Source organism: Quercus suber, unplaced genomic scaffold, assembly GCF_002906115.3.
Source record: "Quercus suber isolate HL8 unplaced genomic scaffold, Cork oak 2.0 scaffold_358, whole genome shotgun sequence".
Lineage (NCBI taxonomy): Eukaryota > Viridiplantae > Streptophyta > Magnoliopsida > Fagales > Fagaceae > Quercus > Quercus suber.
This window is the reverse complement of record NW_027069810.1, coordinates 515,943-535,729: the sequence shown is the minus strand read 5'-3', so window position 1 is coordinate 535,729 and position 19,787 is coordinate 515,943. Positions and strand designations below refer to the sequence as shown.

Here is a 19,787-nt window from a genome sequence, read left to right as displayed (position 1 = left end):
TTTGTGATTATTAATTCCTCCTTTTTTCTTTTTTGGTTTATTTTCATTTAAAAATTTTACAAGGAGTCATACAACTAATGACACTGAATTGAAAAAAGTTGAATTTGTAATTAGCATTTACACCTTTATAGATGAACTTACCATTTTCAGGCATTTTCATTTTGGTCACCAAGCACTTTTCCATTAGGGAACATTTTACAAGATGGGCTTATGTTGAAAAGGTGTTTGTTAAAATCGGGTTTGGGGCAATCCGCTCTAAACATGTCTCGTGACCATCTTAAGTTAATGTATATTCTTAAAAAATACATTAATAATTTATTTTTAAAAAAAATTATAAAAAATAAAAAAAAAACTATTAAAAAAGTTAATCATTTTTTCATTTTCATTTTTCAATAAAAATTTTGTTAATGTATATTCTTAAAAAATACATTAATAATTTATTTTTAAAAAAATTTATAAAAAATAAAAAAAAACTATTAAAAAGTTAATCACTTTTTCATTTTTCAATAAAAATTTTGTTAATGTATATTCTTAAAAAATACATTAATAATTTATTTTAAAAAAATTTATAAAAAAAAAAAAAAAAAACTATTAAAAAAGTTAACCACTTTTCCATTTTTCAATAAAAATTTTCTTACCATGTTTATTAACGTATGAGTCAGTAAAACTTATTTATTCTAAATGCTTCAAGCTGGTGCCTCTCAAGTAGTTGTGCCTGATATGGCAGGCCTTCATTGGCTACTGACCCAACTTTACCAAATCTCACTTGAGGGAAAAAAAAAAAAAAACCTTCGAATCAAAAATCAAAACTGTTTGTATGTTCCCCTCCTCCTCAAACCCAAACATTAAAACATTAGCTCTGAGAAATGGTTGTGTATTTTTCAGCTCCTTTGGTCCAAACCCTCACACTCACACACCTCCCCTACTTGACTCTCAATTCAGGTACCTTCCATTGCTCAACATTTAGTTTTTTCTGAACTATGTCAAGCTGCATGTTGATTGAGTAAATCCCATCTACTTATACTATAATTTCCAAGTTTCTCAACTTTCCCACTTCCTATCTCTCTTTTTAATGATAGTTTCGAGTACTTTTGGTTAAACTGAATAGTATTGGCAGATACATGGAACCTTTGCAGATCAAATTCTTGGGTCAAGCATCGTTCAGTGAATGGTAACAGTAATTGTAAGGAAACCCAATTAGGCCAAAGTTGTAGTTTTGCAATGTGTGCTTCTCATTCTTCTTCTGGGTCGTACCAAAATTCAAAGAGGGTATGGATTTGGACAGAAAGCAAAGAGGTCATGACGGCTTCTGTAGAGAGAGGATGGAATACTTTCGTTTTCTCGTCCAAGCATCGACAACTTGCCAATGAGTGGTCTTGTAAGCTCCTTAGGACCCTCCTCTTGTTCTTCTTTGTATTAGTAGATTACAATCAGCTTATAGTTTTGTTTTGTGTAGTTTTGTGCTCTATGCTTCTTGGATAGACACCAGGTAGAGAAAAGATGGGTATTTTGTGACTTATTGTTGGAATAATGGTGGTTAAATGATTAAATTCACACACTTTAGGCTTTTAGGAAAACTGTTAGAAAAGATGGGTATTTTTTGACTCATTGTTAAAATAATAATGGTTAAATGATTGAATTCACACACTTTAAGCCTTTAGGACAATTGGTAGTTTATCATGGTATCAGAGTGGCAGTTGAACCCTCTATCCACTCTACTTTCCAATTAAAAATTTAAAAATCTCATGTTGTGTCCCACCTATTAAGGGAGAGATAGGGCATGTGAGGGAGAGTTTTAAAATAATAGTGGTTAAAAGATTAAATTCACCACGTTTTGAATAGCTTAAAATTTTAGGACGTGGTAATTTATCACCAATGTGTGGATGTTGGAGATTTTCATTATATTTTTATCAAAACTAGTCTTTTTGCTTGTTAGTGTTGTGAATTATGGAATCTTAGATTGTAAATTTGGTTGTGAGGTTTACAGTGATTGCGTTGATATGTCCTCTTTATGTTGAAGAGAGAGGGATTTTTGATAATGAGAATAGAAGGGTTGCCACAATTTTTGAGGTTTCAAATCCACAAGAATTACTGCAGCTAAAACCAGCAAAAGGGGAGGAGGAGAATGTTGTTATCAATTTACTAGATTGGCAGGTATGCCTGTTGCTGACTGCTGAAGATAATTTATATCATATAAGATTTGTTTCTTTTATGTTCTTATATTGGCAGTCAAGTACTGCATGTCAACTATCTCAGTCGTATGATTTGAGCTAGAATGAAATGAAGTTTACCATTGTCTTAAAATATCAGTGGCTGGGGATAACTCTTTCTTGTTAGTACTGGTAATAAGAACATTGAAATCTTGTCATGGCTGCAAAGTCTTGGCCACTTGCTTACTGACTTGAATGCTACCCTGGATTGATGAGGGAGTAAGATAATCATCTGGAATTCATTAATAGATGATACTTTGTTGAATTGCAGTTTTCATAGCTAAGCGTGGGCTGACTTAATTGAATTAACTGAAATTTTACTTTATGTCAATGATTTTAGTGAAAACTTCTGGGACTTTCCTTACATACATTAGGACACCAGATGGCTTTAGTGTTTTCTTCCATTGCTCCTAACTTCCTGTTCATCAATCTGCACAATTCATATACAAAGGCATCATTGGGAGGGGGTGGCTTTAAATCCCCCTTTCAATATTACAGTCATGACAGCACATGTGCATTATATGATAACACTCATAAATTGTTTTGATCAGCGATCGCTTACATAATCTTTGTAGCACTTTCTGTCACAATTATTCAATGAACCTATCTTGATTCCTGCTCCTTTTAAATGCAATGCTACTTCTCACTTGGTCCTATTTTTTTTTCATAGGTTATTCCTGCAGAGAATATTGTTGCAGCATTTCAGGACAGTCAAACAACAGTGTTTGCCATATCAAAAACTCCCTCTGAAGCTCAAATCTTCCTTGAGGTACAATTAAGATTCTCTAACATTGGGGCTACAATGAACTTCGCATTTTTGAAGGACTTCTTAGATGATCTAAGTTGTTAATTTGTCTATTTAGATACATCCTAAGATCCTTTTCATATTCATTCTTCTTTTTGTAGACCCTAGAGCAAGGCCTAGGTGGTGTTATTTTAAAAGTTGAGGATGTGGAAGCTGTTCTTGAGCTAAAGGTAATTCATTTTTGGTTGGGACTTGTGGAGTAGTGAAGCATTGCTTCTTATCATATAAAAATTATCAGGACTATTTTGACAGAAGAGATGAAGTGAGCAATCTTTTGAGCCTGACCAAAGCTACTGTAACTCGAGTTCAAGTAGCTGGAATGGGGGATCGAGTTTGTGTAGATCTCTGTAGCCTTATGAGACCAGGTGAAGGGCTTCTGGTATGCTTCCACTTTCTCATCTGTAATTCTACAATCATGATTTATTATTGTGCTAATTGAATGGGATGCATTCATTTGTATGGCCCACTTATTTCTCAGGTTGGATCTTTTGCTAGAGGACTATTCCTTGTGCACTCAGAATGTTTGGAGTCAAATTACATTGCCAGCAGACCTTTTCGTGTCAATGCAGTAAGTTTTGGCCTTGGATTTTTTAGAGTTGATATTATGATGAAGGTTTTCTTGTAAATCTTGGCAAGCACTCTAATCCCAAAGGTTTGCTACATCAGTTGTCAGTTCAATAGTGAAGCTAATGGTGTCCCAGTTCAGCACATCCAATTTACAATTTTTTTTTTTTTTTTTTGCTTATTAATCTTAAGCATTGTCTCAAAAACCTTAAAGCAGCTGTTTGGAGTCATTCAAAGGAAAAGTTGTTCCATTTCCTACATCATTGTTAATTGTAATGTTTTTCATACAATTCTTTACGAGTCAGTTGTTTTCTCAGATGTACATTGCATACCTTTCAATTCAAATACTGTGGAAGTCTAGATAAATTTTTTATTTTTTATTTTTATTTTTTCATTCTCTGCAAAATCCAACTACCGTATATTCCCCACCAATTCTTTATATAATTTGGAATTGTGAAATGACTCTGTCAACTCAGCATGTGAGATCTACAAAGCTTGTGTTTTGAAGGCTGGCATGGGTGTTGAATCTTGGTCCCTATTTTTTTTCTTTATGTTGGTGTATAAGGCATGCTACCATGAACAGCCAGCTCTTTTCCAGGAATAAAAGAAGTTTGTTACTGCCATTTGGGAAATTAGGAAAAAAATATATTTAGGCAACAAATTCATGTTCCAATCTTCCAGTCACCAAAGTACTGGAAGGTTGTCAGAGCCATTTTTTGGATCTACTCTTCTTGTATTCTTATGCAGCTGTATTTACCAAGTATATTGAAATTTTACAGGGACCAGTACATGCCTATGTTGCTGTTCCAGGAGGAAAGACCTCCTACCTTTCTGAGTTGAAGGCAGGAAAAGAGGTGATAGTGGTTGATCAAAAAGGTCAACAGCGAACTGCAATAGTTGGGCGTGTGAAGATAGAGACCAGACCACTGATTCTTGTGGAGGCGAAGGTTAGTTTTAAATTCTGTAAGGAAGAAAGAAATTGGTCTTCTGATAATATTTCTAATCCAATGACTGTTCATTTTGGTTGGTGCTATTTCACATGCTGAAATTGCTCAAGTTCACACTGCCTATGATAGCATTAATTGTTCAACAATTATTACTAAGTACATTTGCAAAATGCATTTAGACCCCTAATACAGCTTACTACCAATTTTAATTAACGATTCAAGATTAAGTCCAGGTAGTTAATTAATTTAAGCACAACATTAATCATGAATAAACAAGTAGAAGATAAACATCAGATGATTTTTGCATATAAAGGTGTTGTGTTGCCATCTTCCATAGTACAACCTTAATCAAGGTATCTAGGCTTTTCAATGTTTTCTGTTGGCATCTTCCTTAGTAAATTAGAGTTTGATTTGTCGTATATAAAGGTGTGGGGTTTGAGGTAAGATTGGCCACAAAAGCTACCTTGAAAGCCCAAGTCAGTGCTTTCCTTAAAAGGATTCACTTGACCGAATGACTGGCAAAATTTTCTGTCCAACTTATTATTATATTGGTTTGACTGATTATGAAGTTCTCTTGAGTGAATTTTGCAGACTTGCACAGTGAACAACAATCTTTAGTCTTCAACCTCAATTACACCATACAAACACAGGTGGAAATTGTTCAATGATTACAAGCAAACTTTGTCATGGAATTAACCAACACCAAAAATCCTAACAACATCCATGCCATGCGGGGTACTTTAGACTCATTTGCTCTGAAGTAGTACGCAAAAGTGCAGAAACTGACATAGGAAGTGGTCAAGTAAACATTTATATATTTTTTTATTGCAGCAATGTCATCAAGATAGTATGTTGTGATTTAGGTGGTCAAGAACAAAAAGTGGATAACATTTAATGACAGAACTGCAGTATAGTTTGCTGGTAGGTTGTGGAAGATTAAGTTAATAGCGTCGAGCTGTATCTAATAAAAAAGAGTTTCTGTATAGAAGAGTGGCAATAACTTACTGATATTTAATCTAAGAGATTGCTTACTATTATAATGGTTTGCAGTTTATTTAGAGTAAATAGGGAGTATTGTATCTAAGAGTGTGATTAATTGTACTTATAAAAAAGGAGAGAGTGTGATTAATTGCATATTTTCAGTAAATCTAGAAATAGCTTTCTTTAAACCATGCAATCCCTGAAAAGTATTAATTCATTAAGGGAAAGAATGTACGGGGAATCTCATAAGACTGAAAGATGTATATCTTTGGTGTGTATGGAGGGATGAAGTTACTAAGTTTTTCACCTGAACCATTGTGACTTCTGAACCGAGCTCTTCTATGTTTTGTTGTCAAAATAATGCAGGAAAAGGAACGTCATATGATTTGATACATCTTTAGTCTTTATGTTTACCACTGCCTATTCTTAATTTATATTAAACTTGGTCTATTGCAGAGAGATCTAGATACTCAAACTATTTACAGTATCCTTCTACAGAATGCAGAAACAGTTCCCCTTGTCTGTCCCTGCCAAGGTATAAGACCATAGCAACTGGTTTCTTGTAGTGTGAAGTTATCTATTTCAATATGTGTATCCATTATATGATAAGAGTTGAAATTTTCTGCTCATCCTCTGTAGAAACTGGGCATCAAAATACAGCAATCCCTGTGACATCACTTAAAGTTGGAGATGAAGTTATGCTGAGAGTACAAGGAGGGGCCCGCCATACGGGAATAGAAATTCAAGAATTTATTGTTGAGAATTGAGCAAGCAAGATTACTTCTTTGTAAGTGAAATTTGTTCATGAATACTTGCAGATACAATGCAAATAGAGATAACCGACAATGTTGACGTCTTACATATGCACCTGACTGAGATAATGAGATAAATTTCCTCATGGAATTGCATTTGTATTAATTGTATTATTTAGCCAAATGTTCTACTTTAACTTTTATTGATAATAAAATCCAACACGTTTATTTAGAGTTAGTTTGTTATCATCCTTTTCTTTTAGCTTTCTAGGTTATTTGTTCATCGACAATTTTTTAAGGTCTCACTTTTAGTCTTTCCTTTTTCTTTTTCATTTTTTTTTTTTTTTAATAAAAAACAACCATACTTTAACCAAATTTCAATGAAGGCAATCAACAAAATGCCAAATAAATTTTTTTTTAAAAAATAGTTGCAGTATTTACTGAAATATTTACAGCTCTAGATTAGAACCCAAACTGGGATATTTCTATGCCCTTTTGAAGACGAGTGACTTGGATGTGGGCCATCAGCCAAGTCCTCAATTAAGCAGATTGAAGGAGTGTAACGCAGTATCAGAGCATGTGATGGAATTGTTGAGAATTGAGCAAGCAAGATTGTTGAGAAATTCAAGCATACGGGAATATAAATTCAAGAATTTATTGTTGAGAATTGAGCAAGCAAGATTACTACTTTGTAAGTGAAATTTGTTCATGAATACTTGCAGATACGATGCAAATAGGGATAACCGACAATGTTGAAATCTTACATATGCACCTGACTGAGATAATAAGATAAATTTCCTCATGGAATTGCATTTGTATTAATTGTATTATTTAGCCAAATGTTGTACTTCAACTTTTATTGATAATGAAATCTGACATGTTTATTTTGAGTCAGTTTGTTAACGTCCTTTTCTTTTAGCTTTCTAGGTTATTTGTGCACCTGCAATTTTTTAAGGTCTCACTTTAAGTGTTTTTTTTTTTTTCCCCCTAAAAACGACCATACTTTAACCAAATTTCAATGAAGGCAATCAACAAAATTCCAAATAAATTTTTTTTTTTTAAATAGTTGCAATATTTAACTGAAATATTTACAGCTCTAGATTAGAACCCAAACTGGGATATTTCTATGGCCTTTTGAAGACCAGTGACTTGGATGTGGGCCATCAGCCCAGTCCTCAATTTAGCAGTTTGAAGGAGTGTAACGCAGTGTCAGAGCATGTGATGGGAGTTATGGTTGCACCCAAGGAATTCATATTGGAAATTGTAATGTGAAAGAAAGGAGTGGATGATGTCTTTCAACAAGATTCCAAGGCCATTAAAAGTATACTAAATACAAAAGAAAAAAGAGAGAGATATGTACAAAATTTGTCATTATTGCACCATGAAATTGATGGCAACGGAAATTCTTCCACTAGTTGGATTCTTCTCAATAATTTAGAAGACCTGAACTTTCGAAAGTCATCACACGAAGTTACCTGGGAAATTTCTCGGATGACTTACAGTACGTGTATAGCGTATTAAAAACTCCATGACGAGTCACAAGTAGCACACAGAGCAACTACACACTTCACAAGCACAAAGCAAATTCACACTTCACAAGCATGACACACTCCATTTCAGTTTCCATAATGGCTGTAGGTCTTAGTTTTGTTTTTGCCTATGCTGCTAGTTTGGTTACTACAACCACATTAGTGGCAGCATCTGAATCTTCAGCACTTGATCTGGAAGCAAAAGCTCTACTTGAGAGTGGGTGGTGGAGTGACCATACTAACGACACTTCAAGTCGTTGCGGGTCGGGGTGGCTCGGTATAACTTGTGATAAAGCTGGAAGCATCATAGAGATTGACCTTGCAGAAAAGTTCCAGGTGGGAGATAAGTTCAGTCAATTCAACTTCTCTTGCTTCCCAAATTTGGGAAATCTTAGTCTTGCTGGAACTGGACTTGGGGGCTGCATCCCGCAAGAGATAGGTGCTCTTTCAAAACTCAAGCACCTTAACTTGTCTAGGAATTCTCTTACAGGTGAGCTACCTCTTTCTCTTGCAACTCTTACCCAATTAGAAATGCTTGATATTTCTTCCAATAAACTCAGTGGTCTCATTCCCCAAGAATTCGGGAATTTGAATAACCTTCTAGGGCTACACCTCAATTCAAACAACCATAATGGTACCATTCCTTCAAATATAGGAAAGCTAAAGAAGCTGGTTTCTTTGGACCTAGCATATAACAAGCTCACTGGTCTAATCCCTTACACATTGGGTTACTTAACCAGTTTGACCCATTTGTCTCTTGGTTCCAACCATATCAACGGGTCCATTCCTCCCCAAATAGCCAAACTAAGAAAACTCAGTCACTTGAGCCTCGATAATAATGAACTTATTGGCCTAATCCCTGTAGCTGTGGGTGATTTATCTGATTTAAAAACTCTGTCCCTTAGTTCGAACAAACTCGAAGGTTCCATCCCCCAAGAGATAGCGATGTTGACCAAATTGTCTTTCTTGGATCTCAGTGTTAATAGGCTCAGTGGACCAATTCCTTCATCCTTTGGTGCTTTAACCAATTTAAAAGCTCTCTTCATTCATTCAAACCAAATAGATGGTGTTATATACAGTCAAATTGAATTTAATAACCTTTTGGAGGACCTTGACCTATCAAACAACAACATATCTGGCATTATACCGTATGAGCTTACTCTATTAACGCACCTGAAAAACCTAAAACTTTCTTCAAACAAACTTTCTGGCAAGATACCTCTTGGTATAGAAAAACTTGACTCTCTTTCTGCTCTAGACCTGTCCCAAAATGAGCTGATCGGTCCCATCCCAACTCAACTTTCGGATATGTTGGAGGAGTTGTTATTGAGGCACAACAATTTAAATGGAAGCATTCCCTTTCAAATTGTTAACCTTAGCTTGCTAACCACTTTAGACCTCAGTCATAACCTTATAAGTGGAGAGATCCCTTCATATCTTGGAAATTTGACAAACTTATTGACCCTGGATCTCAGCTACAATAATCTCACTGGTAACATTCCCTTTTCTCTCATTAACAAGCCAAAAATAAATTTGTCTTACAATTTTCTGAATGGTACAATCCCAGAAGCTTTAGCGAAGTATCTTCCACCAGAGTCATTAATGGGGAATAAGGATTTACACATTACCAATGCAGATTGCCCTCTTTGCATTCCGTCCTCCCCACCAGTTGGCTCCATGAACAATGGAAAAAGCAAGAAAGTCATGGAACCCAAAACAATTCCTCTTCCCATCGTAACTTTCCTTGTCTTCTTATTAGTTGGAAGTTTGTTATTCTCTCTATGTAAGTTTGAGAATAAGCAATCTGAGGCAAGAGAGAAGAAGAAGAATAAGCAATCTGAGGCAAGAGAGAAACAGAATGGCGACATATTCTGCTTTTGGAATTATGATGGAAAAATTGCATATGAAGACATCATTGAAGCAACAGAGGACTTTGACATCAAATACTGTATTGGAACAGGTGGTTATGGTAGTGTTTACAAAGCACGATTGCCCAATGGCAAAGTGGTTGCCTTAAAGAAACTTCATTGTTTTGAGGCTAAGAATCCAGCTTTTGACAAGAGTTTCAAGAATGAGGTGAAAATGCTAACAGAAATTCGACATAAGAACATTGTCAAACTTCATGGGTTTTGTTTACACAAGCAATGCATGTTTTTGATTTATGAATACATGAAAAGGGGAAGCCTATTTTGTGTCCTAAACAATGATCTTGTAGCTGGGCAATTGGATTGGACAAAGAGGGTGAACGTCATTAAAAGCATAGCGCATGCTTTATCTTACTTGCATAATGATTGCACCCCAGCAATTGTACATCGAGACATAACAACCAACAATGTGCTACTGAACTCGAAGTGGGAGGCTTTTGTCTCAGACTTTGGCTCAGCTAGATTCCTTGATCCTGCCTCCTCAAATCAAACTATAGTTGCCGGAACTTATGGATATGTTGCCCCAGGTAAACTATTTATCTCGTTGATCCCTATTTATTAATCTTTTTCACTACCACATCTTAGTTTAAAAAAGGTTGAAAATTGATACTAAGTGGGCTTGCCAAACAGTCATGGTTGTTGAATTTTCTAAATATGTTATTATAACAGCTGTATCACTAAGGTGTAATAAACATGCACGTTGAACTCTGTATGCTATAACATATATTTAAAAGTTTTTTCACAATATTTTGTGCCTTCAATTGTGAACAAAAAAAAGAAGTTCAGTACTCATTGATAAAAGAAGAAAACGATCATTGATTTCGTTAATTGCATTCTTTTAAATTTTTTTTTTCCTCCAATGCAGAGCTTGCCTATACTATGGTTGTGACTAAAAGATGTGATGTTTATAGTTTTGGAGTGGTAGCACTAGAAACATTAATTGGGAGGCATCCAAGAGAGATGTTGCCATCATTGTTGTCACTATCTTCTCAAAAAACAATGCTATATGAAGTGTTAGACCAACGCCTTCCACCTCCGGATCAAGTGGTTGCCCATGATATTGTTCTCATTGCAGCAATTGCATTTGCATGCCTACACCCCAAACCAAAGTCTCGGCCAACAATGAAATGTGTGTCTCAAGAATTTCTTGTCCAACAGCCACCACCAACCAAGCCATTAGAAGGAATCTCACTAAGACAGCTATGGAATCAAGAAATCTACATGGTTTGTCAGATGGAAACTAAACCATGAATTTTTGTTTTCTGGGTGAGTATCATATTTGTCAAAAGACAGATAAAATGGTACTAATGGAACAAAAAAAAACTAATATTGCACTGAAATTAATTTTCCTTTCTAATTGCATCATCATAATATTACTGTTTATGCTATTGCCATTCATTCAGAGCCAAAATGCATCTTCAATGTGGATATTCACAAGTTCATCCTTTGTGTTAGATTACGCGCAAGGATTTCATCAAGAATTCCAAATCTTTTAAGTGATCAAAATTCAAAAGCATGTTAATCTCGTTTTCCATTGTTGATTTCCTTCAAGTTATAGCACCAATGTTCTCGAAATCTTCTTCTTGTCGGGCTGCCATTGTCTGATCAGCTTCATTGGATTTCAAATTTCCAAAATGACAAATCAAGAATTTTATGTGCATTACCTTCCATGAAGTTACTGCAACTTAATTGAAGTTTTTTTTTTTTTTTTTTTGAAGATGAAACAGAGGAACCTTATAAAATGTATTTTCAATATATTGGAGCAAATTAAGCTATCCCAACATTTACAAAAATATGATTTTCCTTATGTTAATAACATCATTTCTCCCATTTTGGATGACTGCATGCAGTTGATAACAAGGTTTCAGCAAGTTCGGATTATGCATTGTTTCAAGCAAGCGAATCGGTGTGCTGATGGTTTAGCTAGGATGAGCTTTAGGATGAATGATGTTTTTAAGTTTTATGATAGTCCACTTGTGGACGTTCTTGATGTTTTTGAGGGTGACCTTAATGGGATGTACCTTAACAGCCTAAACCTTGTGTTTTTCCTTAGTTGTTTTTAATGATATTGTCTTTCACCAAAAAAAAAAAAAAAAAAAGTTGACAATATTAGGTTAATGCAGCTATTTTTCATAATAATACGATGAATAATGTATGGATATTGTTCGAACTAAGGCTTAAGAATGTGGGTTCTAGTTAATTCAATTGGTAAAATCTTTGATGGTTGAATAAGAGATCTATAGTTTAATTCTCGTCTACACAAAAACTGATTGGTGTCTTAGTCTAATGATAAAAAAACTATTATCAGGAGCGAACGCCATAAGTTAAAATTCTCCCTCAAAAAAAAAAAAAAAAAAAAAAAAAAAAAAAAAAAAAAAAAAAACTAAGGCCCAAGAATTGGGATGGTTGCACTAATTGTTCGCTAGAGTTTTGACTGTCATCCAATCATATGTTCGGGAAGTACAATAGTTACTTCAATGAACAAGGCGTAAACATATTTCCTTCAATGAATAGATATTCCATTTTTATGTTGGAAAAAAAATTTCTTCCAAATCAAATTCGAGAACCCATTAATTGTTGATTCAAATTATTATTCACTTGTTCATTTAATTATCTAACTTATTTTATTATTATATGCCTTAGTTTTTAGATAAGTTAAATATTAAATTTTTTCGTTTTTAGATGAGTAAAATTATACTTTACCATTTTAAATTATAACCCGTGTTACACTTTGCACCCTGTCATTAATTTTGCCATTATCTTAAGCAGCAACACATGAAAAGACCAATTCTCAATTAACAATTTTAATCAATCTCAAAAAAATCCATTAACAATTATATGAAAATCAGCTAAATCTAGTCCTTTTGAATAGAGAAAATCAGTTAACAATTTTAATCAATCTCCAAAAAATATTATCACCAAATTACCAAGGCAAAATGACAATCACCCAAAAGCACAAATAATTACATGAAAAACCCTTTCTCATGGAATGGTAAATCACAAGGCATACTTTGAATAAATCAAGTATTATAACATCAATTACAAATTCATTTTCAAGTTAATGCCTAACTTGAGGTCCACATCAAATACAATATTATATCTCTCTAATAATTTATGTAAATTCACTTGAAATCTTCACCCACTTTGAATACAAAAACTTCTTGTGGATGTAGCACCCAAACCTTGTTATTTTTCTCTACTCTCACACACACTCACTCCACTTTTTTTTTTTTCATCACTATGCTCACTGCAATTTCTCTTATTTTCTCTTATGTGGCATACTCTTGTACTCTCTCTCTCTTCACGTTGCAAGACGCTACCTTTCTATTTTTTTCATTCTCTCTCTTTTTTTTAAGTTTTGCAACATTAATCCTAATCTCTCAAATTCTCTTTGATTTGTACACTTTACAAAAGCCTTTGAGAGAAAACCCAAACGTTCTTGTCTTTCTCCTATTACTACCTCCCACACAAAAATCTTTTTTCCTCTCTTGGTTTCACTCGATTTTTCTCCTCTCCCCATAGAAGAGGATCATTGGGCCAAAACCATTAAATTCTTCGTAGCACTGTTTATTTATAGGACTTAATTCCTCTTTCTTTGTGAACAAGAAATACATTATTTCTTTGACAATGAATATACTTTCCTTTCACTCTAAGAAATATCATTTTCTTCCAAACCAAGTAAACCTGAAAATAACCAAATTAATTTTTCATTCATCAACCAAAAAATCCAATTAGCTTTACAAGTCACTGTTGGATTTTGAAACAATTTTCTCACAATTCTCATAGAAATTGTGACCTTAATTCCATTTCCAGCATATTTCAATTTGCAATTTAGCAACAATTTGGCAAACTTGAAGCCAACCCATAAATCTACTCATACAAATTCATTTATTTTCGAGTGCTAATTCTAGATGAAATATTCTTTTAAGGGGAACTTGTTCTTGACTACATGCCATTAACATTTAAAATTCTACTTGATTATTAGTGGTATAAAGTCTTTAAGTATAAGTCTTTAAGTATAATTCATTTTTAGAGACTTAAACCCCGGCCCTTACCCTCAATACTCCACAAACATTTATATTTGTGGAATGACCACCGCACCAAGAGTACGCGGTGGTCTTATGAGACCTTCAAGCTTCAACAAAGTGTAGTAAATAAATTGTGGCCATTAAACCATTTACTGATTGCACTTTTCACTAGTCAGATTCTTTGCAACTTGTCCTAACTCAATTTGCTAGCTTCACAACAATTTCACTAAAAAGAGAGCTAGACTTACAGACATCCAACAGGGGCGCAATGTGGAAATTTGCACTTCAAAAAGAAATTTCCAAGATGATTTGGAATTGAGGAAATCTCACGAGAATCGATTTCAAGATGATTATTAAGGTATAACAGAGGAAAGCACATCCGAACTCTCAAAAGTTTTACTAATAATACTAGTAATATTGAACTAAAATGTCTTATTTGCCCCCCTGACATAAAGGACAAAAAACTTTTCTATTCATTGTGTTGTACATGTACTAGTTTGTATGACTTCTTTTCAATTCACAACAACTTTTCTTATGCCTAATACTAATCTTCCGTTTGTTTCGATGGAAACTTTGTGTAAAGATAATTTTTCGTATTTGGTAGCATAAAAAAAAAAAGTCAAAAGAAAAGTATTTTTAGTCAACATAAAAAGTATGACTTATTTTTAAAAATTGTTTTCCACTAATTTTTTTTTTGGAAAACAACTCTATCTTATAGCAAGTTAAATAAGGAAAGTTAGCATATTGTTTTTCAACTCATTTAAAATTATTACTAAATATTGAAAAAATGAGATAGTTTTATAAAACTCTTAGATAAAACTAATGAGTCCTGCCTAGTAATGACTAAAAAAAGAAAAGAAAAAAAGAACAACCCACTACACGATATAGGAGCCTGAACTAATAAGCCTAAACCTAATAGAATTCTAAAACAAAAAAAAAAGTGTATATATATTTATATATATATATATATATATATATATATAATATAAACAAACTACTTTCAAGCACACATGACAGCCTCCCATCAAAAAAGAAAATTTCTTTTGGTACTAGTCTCTTTTGGTTTGTAACCTAGAGTTTTTGTTGAATTTTTAAAAGCATTCATGCTATTGAGTTACGTTTAAATATTCACAAATATATTGCATATTCTTAATACTACATTTTTGGCTCCACCACTACTTACAGGTGAGCTACCACTTTTTCTTTCAAATCTTACTCAATTAGAGGAGCTTGACATTTCTTCCAATGAACTCAATGGTTTTGTTAGAGATATGTTAGACATAATAGCCTAATGTAATAGGCCAAAGCCCACTCCTATTTGTGCTAATAGTCTAGGGTTTAGTCGCCTATCTATACTCACGTTAGGGTTAATTATAACATAAGTTATTGTACTATGCTCTTACATAATAAAGTTGTAACCCTTAAGAGATTCCTCCGTGAGCGTAGGTCAATAAGGCTGAACCACATAACCCTCATGTTCTCAGTGTTCCTATTCTATATTTTCCCTTCCGCATTCACTCTAGCATATACAACATGGTATAACATATTGCGTTGCTAATATATTTAATAGGTTCCATTCCTCTAGGATTGGAGAATTTGAATAACCTTCTTGTATTACTCCTCCTTGCAAACAATATTTTTGGTACCATTCCTTCAAGTATAGGAAAGCTAAAGAAACTTGTTTCTTTGGACCTAGAGTATAAAATGCTCAATGGTCCAATCCCTTACTTGTTGGGTTATTTAACTAGTTTGACCTGTTTGTATCTTGGTTCCAACCTTATCAATGGGTCCATTTTTCCTCCACAAATAGCCAATATAAGAAAACTTAGTTACTTGAGCCTCAATAATAATAAACTTATTGGTCCAATCCCTTCAGCTATGGGTCATTTAACTAATTTAGTAACTTTATTCCTCAATTCCAACAAATTCAATGGTTCCATCCCCTCAGATATACGAAATTTGACCAAACTTGCTTCCTTGGATCTCAGTGTTAATAGTCTCAGTGGATCAATTCCTTCATTCTTGGGTGGTTTGACGAGTTTGAGAGCTCTCAACATTCATTCAAACCAACTAAATGGTACGATAAGCTCTGAAATTGGATATTGTACACTTTTGGAGCAGCTTGACCTATCGAACAATAACATATATGGTATCATACCATATGAACTTTATTAACCCACTTACAAATTCTTAAACTTTCCTCAAACAAACTTTCTGGAATGATACCTCTTGGTATTGAAAATCTAGACATTCTTATGGTTATAGACCTGTCCCAAAATGAGCTGATCGGATCCATCCCAACTGAACATTACAAAAAAAAGGGTCTATAGCCGTGTTTAAGAACGCGGCCTATACTGCGCAGAAATAGGCTATAAGTAGTGGAACTTCCCAACACTTTGGAGAAGTTGTTTTTGAGTGACAACAAATTAAGAGGAAGCATTCCCTTCCAAATTTGTAACCTTAGCTTGCTAGCTACTTTAGACCTCAGTCATAATTTTATAAGTGGAGAAATTCCTTCCTATTTTGGGGAATTGACAAACTTGTTGAACTTGGATCTCAGCCATAATAATCTTACTGGCACCATTCCCTTTTCTCTCTTTTACAAGACAAACAAGACAAATATAAATCTTACAATTCCTTGAATGGGACAATCTCAATAGCTTTAGTGAAAGCTCTTCCCCCTGATTCACTAATGGGGAATAAGGATTTACACATTGCCATTATAGATTACCCTCTTTGCATTCCACCCCACCCATGAACAATGAAAAAAGCAAGAAAGTCGTTATGCAACCCAAAACAATTCCGTTTCCGATCTTAAATTTCCTTGTCTTCTTCTTAATTGGAACTTTGCTATTCTCTTGATGCAAGTTTGAGAAATAGCAATACAAAGCAAGAGAGGAAAAGAATAGTGACATATTCTATAATTGGAATTATGATGGAAAAATTGCATACGAAGACATCATTGAAGTGACAGAGGACTTTGACATCTAATATTGTATTGGAACAAGTAGTTATGGTAGTGTTTACAAAGCACAATTGCCTAGTTGCCGAGTGGTTGCCTTAAATAAACTCCATCATTTTGAGGCTAAGAATCCAACTTTTGACAAGAGTTTCAAGAATGAGGTGAAAATGCTAACAGAAATAAGACATACGAATATTGTCAAACTTCATGGGGTCTGTTTACACAAACAATGCATGTTTTTGATTTATGAATACATGAATAGAGGAAGCCTATTTTGTGTCTTGAGCAATGATCTTGTTGCTGTGGAATTGAATTAGAGCAAGAGGGTGAATGTCATTAAAGGCATAGCACATGCTTTATCTTACATGCATAATGATTGCATCCCATCAATTGTACATCAAGATATAATGACCAATAATGTGCTATTGAACTCAAAATTCGAGGCTTTTATTTCAGACTTTGGCTCAGCTAAATTCCTTGATCCAGCTTCCTCTAATTGAAGTATAGTTGCTGGAACATATGGATATCTATTTAATTAGGTTTTTCACTACCATATCTTGGTTTAAAAAGGTAGAAAAGTGATACTAAGTGGGTCTTGCCAAATAGTTATGCTAGTTGAATTTTCTTAATTTGTTATTAGTTGTACCACTAATGGTGTGTAATATGTTCAACAAAAAGAGCAACACAATATGTAGTGAAGAATAATACAACTCTTTATTTCGTACGAAGACAAGGAGCTCTATACAGATACACACGCCACACATAGACTTTGCCTCTCGCACTTTTCCATCACTATACTTTTTAGAAGACACACCAACTCACCTATGCACTTTACTAAACACACTAACTTTTGTATGGACACTTGGTCACTCACACTATGACTTGGTGCTTATGCTTCACACACAAAGTGGGAGCCCTTTGGTCCCTATTATATACACGCTGGAAGTTCGTTAAGTCACCGACTTTGAATTTTCTAGCACATTCTTTCACTAATAGTAAAACAGCAAATATATTTGTGTTGATTTCTAACATAATAAACATGCACGTTGAACTTTTGTATGCTATAACATATTTTTAAAAGTTTGTCCACAAAATTTTGTGCCTTAATTGTGGACAAAAAAGAAGTTCTATGCTTATTGATAAAGGAAGAAAACGATCATTGATTTGGTTAATTGTATTTATTTTTGTCCTTCAATGCAGAGCTTGCTTATACTATGGTTGTCACTGAAAAATGCGAAGTTTATAGTTTTGGTGTGGTAGCTCTAGAAACATTGATTGGAAGGCATCCAACAGAGCTGTTGCCATTGTTATTTTCCTCATCTTCTCAAAAAATGATGCTATGTGAAGTATTAGACCAACGTCTTCCACCTCCGGATCCAGTGGTTGTCCATGATATTATTCTCATTGCAACAATTGCATTTGCTTGCCTACACACTGAACCAAAGTCTCGGCCAACAATGAAATGTGTGTCTCAAGAATTTCTTGCCCAACAGCCACCATCAACCAAGCCATTAGAATTAATCTCAATAAGATAGCTAATGAAGCAAGAAATCTACATGGTTTGTGGAAACCAAGCCATGAATTTTTATTTTCAGGGTGAGTGTCATATTCATCAAAAGACTTGGATGAAAATGGTACTAATGGAAAAAACTAATTTGCACTAAAAATATTTTCCTCTCTAATTGCATCATAATATTTAGGTGTATGCCGCTATTTGATACAGATCCAAAATGCATCTTCAATGTGGATGTCCATAAGTTCTTCCTTTGTGTTAGATTGCGTGCAAGGATTTCATCAAGAATTCAAAATCTTTTAGCTAATCTAAAGCATGTTAATCTCCTTTTCCATTGTTGATTTCCTTCCATTCAGTTATAGCACCAACGTTCTCAATAGCTTCTTGTTGCCAGGCTGCCATTTCCTGGTCAGCTTCATGATATTCAAATTTNCTCTCTCTCTCTCTCTCTCTCTCTCTCTCTCTCTCTCTCTCTCTCTCTCTCTCTCTCTCTCTTCCTTCGTCTATCTATTTCATCATTCTATCCTTTAATTAATTCTAATATGACCTTACATAGAACTTTATTGTAGTCTTTGCATGCCAAACTGGAATGATCCATTTATAGGAACAAATATTTTTCAAAATTTACTTTATAATTTCCTTGTGTCAATTTATGATTGGTACAATATTACTATCATATGGTATTATCATTAACATTTTTTTTTTCGGTATACCAATCACAAATTCACAACATCACAAAATTCACAACACGTTAACTCAATAATTATTAAAAAATAAATAAATAAATAAATAACAATAAGATCCTCTAGGATTATTGGGGTATCTTTAGTTCTTTACTATGAATTCCTAAAATTTATTTATTCATTTTGAAATAAGATAAATTTTGTCACAATATGAATGTTTTAAATAGATATGAAAATAATAATATTCAAACTTGATTTAAATGTTGATAATGTAATATATAAAAAAGTAGCGTTACATCTACAACATTTCCACAATACTTTCATTACAAAATTGTATGTAGGTGGCAGGTTTTTTTTTTTTTTTTTTTTTTTTTTTTTTTTTTTTTTTAATATGAATTCATTACTGTAATTACTTTTCATCCAATAGTAATAGCAAATTTAACAATTTGTCACCTAGGACTTATTGTGAAAAGTATTGCAAAAATGTCAAGGACATAACATTTCTATAAAATATAAGTCCAATTTACTAATTTCATATGTATGTAAAGTTGTAAATGAATTAAAATGTTTATGAACAACTTGAGCTTGGTTCAGGAAAAAACTTGTTTACTTTTGTTTGTTAGCAAATAAGCCAAGCTCAAGCATATATTTAAGCTTGACTATTAAATTTGCCAAGTTCAAAAATTATAATATATTTGTGAATAAGTTCATAAATATGGTTTGAATTAACTATATATAGTATTATTTTATATATATATATATATATATACACACTTGTCTAAAATATATTTTTATAGACTTGAGATTAGAATGTATAAATTTGTAACTAGGTTTATATGATATTAAATTATTTTTTATGGTTTATTCATATATAAACAGACCATTCGT

At 33.6% G+C, this 19,787-nt stretch overlaps 2 protein-coding genes across 3 annotated transcripts; both read left to right on the top strand.

Annotated features, from left to right (window-relative positions):
- Positions 1 to 811: 811 nt before the first annotated feature.
- LOC112026419 (uncharacterized) lies at positions 812 to 6,493 on the top strand. Of its 2 annotated transcripts, none has more exons than XM_024059104.2 (10): positions 812 to 942; positions 1,118 to 1,378; positions 1,988 to 2,154; positions 2,881 to 2,979; positions 3,117 to 3,185; positions 3,254 to 3,394; positions 3,494 to 3,583; positions 4,359 to 4,526; positions 5,964 to 6,042; positions 6,147 to 6,493. In XM_024059104.2, the coding sequence occupies exons 1-10, from the start codon at positions 867 to 869 to the stop codon at positions 6,272 to 6,274; spliced, it is 1,278 nt and encodes a 425-aa protein (XP_023914872.1). In that variant the 5' UTR covers positions 812 to 866; the 3' UTR covers positions 6,275 to 6,493. The 2 variants fall into 2 exon arrangements, with proteins under 2 accessions (XP_023914872.1, XP_065616301.1); XM_065760229.1 differs by having other exon boundaries at positions 840 to 1,003.
- A 1,265-nt stretch (positions 6,494 to 7,758) lies between these two features.
- Positions 7,759 to 11,759, top strand: LOC112026417 (MDIS1-interacting receptor like kinase 2-like). Its single transcript, XM_024059098.2, has 3 exons — positions 7,759 to 10,240; positions 10,579 to 10,979; positions 11,564 to 11,759. Exons 1-2 carry the CDS (start codon positions 7,861 to 7,863, stop codon positions 10,962 to 10,964), a joined length of 2,766 nt encoding a protein of 921 aa, XP_023914866.2. The 5' UTR covers positions 7,759 to 7,860; the 3' UTR covers positions 10,965 to 10,979; positions 11,564 to 11,759.
- Positions 11,760 to 19,787: the final 8,028 nt, after the last annotated feature.

What these genes read in the sequence shown, in the direction of transcription:
- LOC112026419 (XM_024059104.2), top strand. Translation starts at nt 867, where the DNA reads ATGGTTGTGTATTTTTCAGCTCCTTTGGTCCAAACCCTCACACTCACA. An exon ending in ACTTGCCAATGAGTGGTCTT is followed by an intron (nt 1,379 to 1,987) that starts GTAAGCTCCTTA and finishes TGAGGTTTACAG; the next exon opens with TGATTGCGTTGATATGTCCT. An exon ending in CCTTGTCTGTCCCTGCCAAG is followed by an intron (nt 6,043 to 6,146) that starts GTATAAGACCAT and finishes CATCCTCTGTAG; the next exon opens with AAACTGGGCATCAAAATACA.
- LOC112026417 (XM_024059098.2), top strand. Translation starts at nt 7,861, where the DNA reads ATGACACACTCCATTTCAGTTTCCATAATGGCTGTAGGTCTTAGTTTT. An exon ending in TTATGGATATGTTGCCCCAG is followed by an intron (nt 10,241 to 10,578) that starts GTAAACTATTTA and finishes CCTCCAATGCAG; the next exon opens with AGCTTGCCTATACTATGGTT.